We start from the raw sequence: 11,174 nt of genomic DNA on the forward strand, positions 1-11,174 counted from the left end.
TTTGATTGTGTTATTCTTGATTTGAGTTGAATCAACACAGATCCAAAAAACCAACATCCTGTCAGGTCTGAACATCCTGTAACACAGACACAGCACTGCCTGCAGCACCACTGAAAGATCAGTCTGAACACGAATATTCGCCACTATTTTGACCTTTTTTTTGCATCGCAGCCTTCTGCTTTGAGAACTCTCGTGTCTGCAGGGTCGTTGTCGGCCCAGAGTGCCACATGCTGCTGGACGTGCAACACCTGAATCAGCAGCTCTGTTTCAGGGATCAGGTTCAGCTGGCCCAGATTTCCCAGGCTCCTCAGTACCAGATAACTCGACACGAGTGGCCGATGCCCTCCTCCGTACTCCTTGCTGCTGTCATTCAAGCCAGAGACCACGAGTTAGTCAGCACTAATGGAAGGAGTAACACAATACTGGGTCAATGTAGAGCACCATGTCCTAAAACCCAACAGTGTTTGTGTGTGTCTTAGTCTTATCATGACCAAGCAAACATCATCCAAATGTGCTACCTAAGCATATTCTTACCTGTGCTATGCCAAGGTGTGTTGCTCATAGTAAAGCTGCATTGGAGACAGAGAACATATAGAAGCTTCACATTTCTCTGCTTGAAATGATATAGAAAAAATACTTTTCACCTTTTTTATGATTTGAAGTTTCTTCATCTGTGCTTTCAACATCTACATTTTTTTCAAATCTGATTATAGACAAAAAATTAGATAATAAACAAGCAAATAAACATTCCATAAAAGAGCAGACAGGTTTTTAAAAGTTATATTTCTTTAATGCATTTTGCTGGAGCAGCTCTTTTATAAACAACATAAGTGTGTGATGACTTGTTCTCTAAAAAGGGCAAACTGCTCATAAAATTACTCCTAACAGCTTGAACGGCTCATTTTCATTGTTCTAATTCCAAACAAGTGTTGGTTTGGATTCAATAATCAAATGTGTGTTTTATTAGTTCATTTTCCAAACCTTCGCTCCACGCTGCGTCCAAACCTTTAAACCTCAAAAAGAAAAGGAAAGTTTAGTTATTTGTCTACTTGTAGCACATTTTTATCACCCGCTGCAGAAGGTGAAGGAGTGATAATGTTTTTGTCCATGTTTGCTTGTTTGTAGTTTGTTAGTTTAAAATGCTGGTATGAAAAGTGGTGGATGATATGCATTCCTTCAAGGAATGCTGGGCTCTTTAAATATATATTTAACAATTATGTGCATTAAAATGTATTATTGGTATTATTAAGGGTAATTCATATTAGCACACTTCCCTAACATAATAAATAATCTTTTATATAATTATATTATTTATACAGCAATGTTTTTAATTCTGGAAAACCAGTTTAAAAATTGTCAATGAATAAAATAATGAAATCCAGCAAACTAAAGTATTCCATCACTTTTGAGCAAAAATAAAAAGCAACTATTTCCATACCCCAGTCCTGCTCCTTGCTGCGCAAATGATCCTTTATTTTCTTAAACACCCAAGGAAATCACAATAAAATTACAGCTGTCTGAAAAGAACAGGATTATTGCCTTTACTCTGTGATTTAGTAAAACGGTTCGGTTGTAAATTATACTGCATGGTCACCTCATATTTCTCGGAGCACCACCGGTTGAACCAGTTGTTTTATCTGTAAGTAAATTCCTCCGGCCTTCTGAAACTGACACTCAACAGAGAGCAATGATGCAAGTGCCTGTTCAGGATGTAGAAGATAACATGACTGAGGTCGATTGATCACAGTAAAGTAGGATACAGCAACCTCATCTTTTGGGTTACCAGACACCGCCCAAAGCAACAGCCAAGAACACATTAAATATTTACATCAGATGACCAAGAGAAGCACAAGGCCTCTTGTATGAGCCAAGCATGTGTTTGCAAGTTGTTCTCTTGGCACATGAAGTCACGCATTTTGTAGTAATCTATGAAAAGCTTAAATGTACCTTTAAAGCGAGAGTGTTACCTGAGTGTGTCTTGACCTCTCAAATCCCAGTATGAATCAGGCTTGGAGGAGAAAACAGGCGAGCGTCATCCATGCACCAACTGGCTGGGTTTCGGAGCAAAAACAGTCAGATCTGGTGGCTCTCATCTGGACTCCATCAGGTTGTATGTCCCCAGGCAGGCAGACTGGCATCCTTGTACCAGGACTGTTTCTTTATTAAAGCCTCCTCTGACCCAGCACACACAGATCGGGCCCCAGGGAACACAGACACATGGTTCCCATAGGTCAGTTTGGTTGTTTGTGAGTTGTGCGTTTGATTCTCTCACACACCACATATGGATTTGAGCTTGAGCAACACAAAGAGAGGTGCTTTTCTTTGTATAACATCTGCCTAATGATAGTGTACTGAAAGGGAGGGGCCAATATACTCGCAATGAGGTAAAGGAAAATCAGAGACACATGAGAAAGCCAAACAAGGTGAATTTCCACAGTTTAAAATTCCAGTGTGATACACTTTATTGAGCAGAAAGAACAACAGATTGTAACACAATATAGAAACAAACCGCAGTTTTACTTCAGGGAAAAGCAGAAAATGAAACCCATTTAATGCTGTGGTTTCACATTATGGTTGCAAACACAAGCCACTCTTTAGGCTGCTTTTGGTTGACCAGCCAGAGTGGAGCATTGATGCATACTCGCCAACTCAGCTCTGTGACTACCACTCTCATTGACTCAGCGGTGGATCGAAGTCAGTCCCCCTTTTCTGCTTCATTAATTTCACAATGTGGGGAAAAATGTGACACAGGACTAGCTTGAAACTGTCTGGTGAAAGGGGCTTAAGCTGGATATGACTGTGCATAAACAGTAATTTGTGATTTTTACATGTAATTCTCCCTGCAAGATACCTTTTATGTTGAAATAAATGCAATCTGGTGGCTTACATGTGAACAGATGCCTGATTTTAGCAACAACAACAAAAAAAGTGTAAAATAAAATCTCCACTGAAGTGCAGAAATTTTGAGTTTTTTGGCTCCTGTTTAGGTTTCTTCTTTTTTTTTTAAATTGTGCAAGATCACAGCTAGGGCTGCAGCCTGTAGGGGAGGATCAGAGGCAGATTTGTATGTTCTCTTCTTTCTAGTCTTGAACTTTGAAACGCAATTCAGGCGGATAGATGTATAAAGATACGGATGGAGATGAGTCCAGCTCCAGTCCCTGCAAATCTCACTTATATTAGGTTTGGAGGGGGTGGAAAAAAAGGAACAGGCACGGTTACGTTCACAAAGAACTTGCTCTTTAGCCTCTGAAGAAGATCTGCAAATCGTACGTCTGTCAGCATCATTTATCTTCTGAGGCACCTTCAGAAGACATTACTGTGTTAGTAAAAAAAAAAAAAAAAAAAAAAAAAAAAAAGAAAGGCCTGATGGAGTATCTGTACCATTTTACACTGCTCTGTCTCTGAAACCATAAAAAATCTGAACCACAAAATAAAAATGTCCTTAAAGAATCTGCTCTGAGAGTTCAATTTGTTGTTTTGAGCACAAAAACGTCACGTTTACGTTTTTCAGTCTGGCAATTTTAGGGAAAATAGTTTTACAAATTTATATAAAAACATAGATGGATAAACAGAAGAAAAACTTATATTGTTTTATATTGTTCAAATTGTTTTCACTTTATAAAAAGAATGCATATCACCTGGCGCCTTTCATGGCTGAGATTTATATCACCTTATGATAAAAAATGATGGAGTTGTAGCCATTTTGGTCAAACTTTAAAAATAATGTTATTCACATCTCATGCAATAATGATGTCACAACTCTCAGAAACTTTTACATCAAATTTTAGCTCAATATCTTTAAAACTGACTGAGCTCGAGTTATTTTTGTGTTTAGTAGTTGGATGTGGTGACCATTTTGAATTGGTATAGCTCAAAAAATTAATCAGTACTCGAGGTATATCAACTTATTATTTCCTGAAAGTTTCAAGTGTTACCAAAGTTTAATTTGGTAACAGAAATGACAAAATATTTTGGTTATCTCCCACCTTTTGCCTTTCTGTGGCAGGCAATAATAAATTGTTTTCTAGACTTTCTTGTGAATAGAGAGTATTGATAGAACAGTTTATAATGCCCTGTTTAAGCATTAGTTAATTTTTAAGTCAACAGTGGGGGGTTTTATGATGTGCAAAGGCTCTGTGATTTCTATAGTAAAAAGAAGCCTGCTGTTTCCATTTCTGTGCTTTCCACATCCACATATATTCAGGTTATCACAGCGAGAGGTGACACTGCAGAGGAAGCCAGATAAGATTGTTCTGTTTGCATCCTCAGATAAAGTCACGCCAAGACCAGAGTTAAGTCTGGGCTTCTGCTCTGAAGAATGCTGCAGAATGTTGACAGGCACTGAAACTGGGACTTAGAAAAAACTAAAAAATCAAGGAAACTGGACAGATTAAAAGAAACAAGGATTGGGAAGAGTTCATAAAACTGCCAGTGGCAAGTTTTATTGGTAAAAATGTCACTATATGGTTCTCGTTACTCACTTGAACCTGAAAGGGGACAATAACTTGCACATTTTCTGTACATATTGGACATTGCCATTTAGTCTGCCATGAAACTGCTCATTCTGTGCCTGCCCTGCTGCCTTGAGGACTAAATTTTTAAGAGCCTCTCATTGGCTAACAGCCACTCAGACACCTGAGTCCCAGAGGAAGACAGAGGTCTGCTGAGTGAAACTGGAGAGCCTCATTGCATTACAGCATTGCGGGAGTGATAACGGACGAGGATAAAAAGCCGCCAAAGAAAAAAGAGAGGCCTTGGCAAAGATGGGAGTGATAAAACAGCATCCAGACTTGAAGCAGCAGCAGTAACTTAGTATGATTTTTATCTACAGAGATAACTTATGTTGATTATTACGTCTTAATGAATCAGTTTCAATTTGTAATGCTTGTCCTCTTCACACTCAGCCATGGGCATATAGAATTGCAAGTTGTTGTTTTTTTAAGTGGAAGTCTTGTTTTTCAATCATTTATACTCAAAAACACAAAAGGAGTTAATCAATACAGCAATCATTGCAATCAGAAGAGGTAGGGACAGATCAGGTCCTATCAGGCTGCTTCTTCCTGCCCTGCAGCTTCTACAAAGATAAACCTTGTCACCACCTCTCGCCTACTCTCATAAGTTAGATTTGTTTGTATGTCAGCACACACACGCACACGCACACACACACATGCAGAGCAGTACTTGCTCCCATATGTGAGAGGGGAAATTGAGTAAAGGAGGGAGGGATCAAGTAACTTTAAGCAGCTCCACTCAGCCACACACAGTTGTTTTCTGTGATCACTCTGCAGGTGAGGAATTCTCAAATCAAGGAAAGGGACACGAACAGCCCTGGCTCAAACCCTGAGACCTCCAGACGCTGTCGCTGCATGAAGGTGGAGTCATTTGGAAGAGGAGGGGAACAGAGATGAGGAAAAAAAAGCAGGAGGAGCAGGACAACCGAAAGGGACAGATGGATTGCCTGACATGCGCCTAAATTATCCAATGTTCCTGTTTAACGTCTTGAATCCGGGTTTTGCTCCTCAGTAAAATCTGAAAATGCTTTTGTGCACATTTGGAGTCTAACAGCTTTTAAACAGGTTGATGCTGAGTGGTGTTATATTTATCTCACAGGAACTGGAGATTTAAATCAGTTTTTTTGTCAGACTACTTGGATATCAGTACTTTCTCCTATTTGAAGTTCTTTTTTTTGGACATATTTTTTCATTTTTTATCCATAAATTGCCTGGAAATACAAGAATCACTTTTGGAGTCAAGAACAATAATTTAAAGATTACTATCAATCTAGAAAGGACAAAAAAAACCACAAGGAAAAGAGATTTGTTACTGAAATGTGCTTTAGGTCTCCTCCCGTGAAGACTTGACTTGTTGAGCAGATATTACACAATCAAAACTAACTCAGAAGGATATCCTAAGATTTCACGCAAGTGCTGAACAATTTGGACTCTGCAGGGGGACCATCTCACCCAGTCTGGACTGTGGAGGGCTCCCCTCCCTGCCCTCATAGTCTCTCCTCACCCCCAGCAGCATGTCCCAGGCTCTGAGGCTGCCTCTAGTCCTCCTCACAGCACACTACCATGATCAGATGGGCTGCTGGAAGGAGTAAGGCTGCCTTTGCCTCGTTCTGCTCCTGGTCTGGCTCAGGAGCTCGTTTTGGCTCTGGGGCCAGCTTCAGACTAAGGTCATCAACACTGCTTTCCTCGCCGTCTTTCCCTGTCCTGCTCACGCTTGTGGTTTTCTCGCTGTCCCTACCTGAGGCTGCCAGCCATCAGCCCCGCAGAGACAGACTGAGGCCCGCTAACCTGCCAACATTTGAGGCTCCGCTGAACCTTTCAGGGTCTGAGTCAATCTCTAGACCCAGGGCCACCAGGAGCCCCCCGGGTCGGGCCGGAGGACTGCAGGGCAGGCATGTGCGCAGCTACAACCACCTACAGGGGGATATACGGAGGAGAAAACTCTTCTCTTTCCAGAAGTTTTTCCTGAGGATTGATAGGAATGGACAAGTCAATGGAACCAAGAGCAAGGATGACCCCCTCAGTAAGTAACTCTGGATAAATGTGTAAAAATAAACAAAAATTAGGGAACTGGATTCTAAAAAAAATGATTTATTAGGGTTACCTGGATAAAAATTCTGCAGTCTGTTAGATTTTCCTTTTGTAACTGCCAGAGGAAACTTGTCTCTTTTAAAAACTAAAAAAACCCACTTCTGCTCTTTAATTAGGATCAGAAAATAAAAAAAATATATAAATAAATAAAAATAGTTTTTGTTGATTGCTGCAAGTCAGCTCACCATTTTAAAGTTAGTTTTTTAGTTTTTGTATTTGATTATATGTGCTCAAAAATCCATTTTTGACAAAAAAATGCCATAAATCTAGATCTAAATATGCTCTGAAGTAACTATAAATGAAAATAGCCCACCTTCCTGCTCGTTTGGTTGGTAGTTTGGAAGAAGAATTTGGATTTGGGTTGTTCTTTTGTTTTAAACCAGACATCTGACCGATATCTCTCCTGTCCAAACACTCAGCACAATGATGGTAGCTCTCAGATGGTTTAAAAAGGAGCAGGAGCAGATAACTCAGCCATTATCAGGCAGTCTTCACAGCCCAGGGTAAACAAAGCTGATAACAGCAAAAGAAAAACAGGGCTGGAGCAGGACAGAGAGGGGGGGTGTCTATATGAATGTCAGCCTCATTGATACTTTCAGGCCCATTTCTGCTTCTCTTTTTGCTTCTCCATCACTCTCCCACTCAGATTATCCCTCTGCCAGCCCGCATTTCAGCAAATTGCATCCCTTCAGCCCCAGTTCAGACGTTTGTTTGACGTTTACACTCAGAGAAACGTGTCTTTAAGTGATTACATGTTGTTTGTTTCACCGTATCAGTCAGCAAAATAGCATTCCCATTTGTTAGCCAGCGAGCTACGTGTGTGTGCCCACCAGCCGCCATGCAGGCTCGCACATGCTCCAGTGGGTGTGTGATCATATAGTAGCCAACACGTGCTCGCTTATTCTGAACACATGCACGTAATTTATACATCTCCTTCATTGTTGCATGCTTCGTCTTTTGCTCGTTTTCTTGGTTTCCCAAACTCATATAGTGCGGCTTTAATGCTCCTCTTGGGAGAGCCAAACCACGCATTCAATCAAAGTGACTTGAGGGAAGTGGCACGGGGAAGCAGAATGTTAGGGGAGATGTTTGTTTGGACAAGGTCATGACAGAAGAAGCTTTATTTCCTGACCATGTTACAAAGTGATGCCTTTACTGCCACCTTTGTTAGCAGTTTCTTTCAAGTCGTAAAACCGAAGTAGAGCGAGGAAGTCTGGCTCAGTTTATTGAAACAGTGGTAGTGTGAATTCAACCTAAAAGTTTATGCTTGTTTGGAGGGTGATTTACTCCTCTGTCTTCTTTTTACTGACTCAATATATTGTTTTTTTTTAAAGTTAGTAGAGTTTGCTGTGGATTGAACGGCAGGGAGGGGAGGTAAAAAGGAGATTCTCTAGAGGTACAAGTTCATGAATGACCTGACTGAACATCATTGTGGCCACATCAAAGCCATGCATCTTCAGTATCAGTGGTGGTGCCATGAAAAAGCTGTGTCCTGAGGGGGTCTGGGGACACTGTGTGTGGATTCTGAGCCCTCATATCAGTTTCACATGGTAAAGAATACTACACAACAGCAGCTTCAGTCTTTGCTCTGGCCCCTGGGGCTAGACATGATCCCAGATTTGGCATCCTTTGTGGACCCCTCATGGTCCCTTGAAGTGACAAAATATCTTTTTTTTTTCTGAGAACTGCCTATATTTTCTGACTTGCATATTCCAATGAAAAATACTTCATTTAAAGCTCATTATAAATAATATTGTGTGATTCTTGCAATTTCTTTAAGAGCTGAATTAGATATACAAAATCACGTTTTGAGTGCTGCGTTTGGCCTCGCAAAGACCCAGCTCACTGTCTGTTACAGAGCCAGTATACAGCCTCCCACAGATTTATGGGGATGCCTGTGTAAAACTGTCCCACATGGCTTTTCAACCCGCCAGGGGCCTGTGCTGAGGTTACAGAAAGGCAGCGAGAAAAGGAGGGAGATTATCCCAAAGTCAGCTAAGTAGCTATCTGCGCGGTTTGAGTGCGCAATTAAAATATCTATGAATCACAGCTGAGCTCTTTTAAATTCAGAGGCAACTTGCAACTTTGTGTAACGAGTGAAATTTTGCCAAATAAGACTCAGTCAAGTAAGCTCGGTGGAAAAGGTGTTTGGCTGATAACTGATGGTGGTGTGCTGTCAGGATTGTGTGTACCCATGTGATGCAGGACATATGTTTCAGGCACTTCTTGAACCAGCTCAAGAGATGTTTTATTTTAGCTGTAAGAATGTGAATTTGTGAATCCCTGTGTAATCGATCTTATTTAGTCAAAGCCTTGAGCCTGCAAAGCAAACACGCTGCTCTTATATGGAAGCCTGAGGAGGGAGATGTGAAACTTTCCAGGCTGAATCTCCTGTCTGTATAAACAGCACGGTCTTTATCAACTGTTAGTACACTATATCCTGATTTAGAACTCATTCTGCTCTATTTTAGTACATGGAGATGGTAACAATAAAATCTCATATTCTAACTTATCTGTTTTTATCTGTGCAGACCAGAGCCAAACTGGGAGTGAGAAACAATAATACTGCAAAGTGCAAGTTTTTTTTTTCCCCCTTTGGCATCCCACAGTGGAAAAACCACCTTTAAATTCTTTCTAACTCCAAACAGAGCATGTCAAATAAGCCACACATTATAGGAAAAAACAACAAGAATTCAAAGAGGAGGGGAAAAAAATGCTGTCTCTCTTTGTAAACAGCCGAACACTTGGCTGGTTCACTTAAGGCAACATTTTAGATGTGTAGTATGCAAAATGTAACCCAGATAAAGCACAATTTTTTAAAATTTGTATTATATTTAAATTATTATTTTCAGTTTTGCCTTTTTTATCTGTTCATCCTTGCAGCCATAAGCTAATTTACTCACCATCTGAACAACTGCATTAGTACCAAATTTTAAAACAAAACAAAGGTAATTTTGAGTTTGATGGCAGCAACACATCTCAAAATGTTGGGACAAAAGGCTGTAAAAGTAAGTTGAACAATAAGAAACAGTTGGAGGAGAATTTTGAAATGAACTGCGTTGATTGGATGCAGATCAGAAAGAGGACAGGGAGGACAGAGCATTTTAGAGAGGCTGAATCTCTCAGAAGTAATAATGAGCAGTTGTTCACCCATTTGCAAAAGCTGCGTCTAAAATTAGTGGAACAATTTCAGAATTATGTTCCTGAAAGGAGAATTGGGAAAACCTTGAATATCTCATTATTTACAGTTGATAATGTCATCTAAAAAAATAAATTAAAAATCTGGAAAAATCTCTGTGCTGGTTAAAAGCTCTATCATACAAAGAAGAAGCCATATGTGAACACTAACCAAAAACACCGAGCCAAAAATAAAATGAGGCAAAGTGAAAATCTGTTTTGTAGTCAGATGAACTAAAATTTAAAAACCTTTTCAGAAGCCACAGACACAACATTTTCCGTATTAAAGAGCAGAGGGCCCATTGAGCCTGTTATCAGCCCACAGTTCAGAGGTCTGCCTCTCTGATGGTATGGTGGGGCATTAGTTATTCTGGTACGGGCAGCTTACACATCTGGAAAGGCATCATCGATGCAGAACAGTATATACAGGTTTTAGAACAACATCTGCTCCCATCCAGCAAAGAAGACCCAGACTGCTGAACAGCTAGAATCCTACAACAGACAAGATGGAACAACATCCCCTCCAAAACCTCCAGCAGCTGCTCTCCTCAGTTCCTACATGTTTACAGCCTATTGTTAAAAGAAGAGGGGATGCGTCACAGTGGGAAACATGGTCCTGTCCCAATTTTTGAGATGTGTTGCTGCCATAAAATTTCAATTTTTTTTTCAAACAGTACCCATTTTTAGTTTCAGCATTTGATATGTTTATTATGTTCCATTTTGAATAAGTTATGGATTTATGAGATTTGCAAATCATTGCATTCTGTTCTTTTTTTTTTTACATTTTCTACAATGTCCCAACTTTTTGGGATGTGGATTTGTAAACCAAGCTGAGCTTTAAGACATTCATCAGCAAACAGAGATTTTTTTTAATCTCTCAGCAAGTTTTCAAGCTGAGCATAAATGCACATTCACCTGCTGCATCATTGTATGTGTGTGTGTTGTGTGCGTGTGCGTCCGTGTGTGCGCGTGTGCATGTGTGTATATACAACCTGTCTCGCCCCTGCCTCCGGTGGCTGACTTTGATCAGTGATCATTACAGCCTTTCTAATCCTCACTCCACCCCCAGTCTCACTGTCATGGCTCCTCTGTCCTCCTCTGTTCTCCTTCCTTTCATCCCTCCCATGTTTACAGAGTAGCCAGGGACTGCCATAGATTGTCTTACATCCTCACTCCATACCTGACATCCGATCCCTTACAGAAACCAGCTCCTCTCAGATCTTCAATGGCCGTTGTATCACCATCCCCACCACCGCCTTGCAGCTTCAGACCTCCACAGCCCCGAGGTGCTACCTTTTGAACTAGAAATCAATACAGTCAAGACCTCACGGACAAGGAAAGAAAGCTGCTGTATATTTAAGAGGAGGATTGTTCTTTTTTTTTTTTTTTGGTGGG

General features: G+C 40.5%; 1 protein-coding gene across 1 annotated transcript in view; it reads left to right on the plus strand.

The window, feature by feature from the left end:
* The first annotated feature begins 5,260 nt into the window (after positions 1 to 5,260).
* fgf10b (fibroblast growth factor 10b) overlaps positions 5,261 to 11,174 on the plus strand; it is an 8,201-nt gene continuing 2,287 nt past the window's right edge. The window contains exon 1 of the mRNA XM_017412261.3: positions 5,261 to 6,534. Within this exon, the coding sequence (XP_017267750.1) occupies positions 6,075 to 6,534 (460 nt within the window). The 5' untranslated portion in view covers positions 5,261 to 6,074. The remainder of the gene's footprint in view (positions 6,535 to 11,174) is intronic.

This window comes from Kryptolebias marmoratus, linkage group LG1 (genome assembly GCF_001649575.2).
Source record: "Kryptolebias marmoratus isolate JLee-2015 linkage group LG1, ASM164957v2, whole genome shotgun sequence".
NCBI classification, from domain to species: Eukaryota; Metazoa; Chordata; class Actinopteri; order Cyprinodontiformes; family Rivulidae; genus Kryptolebias; species Kryptolebias marmoratus.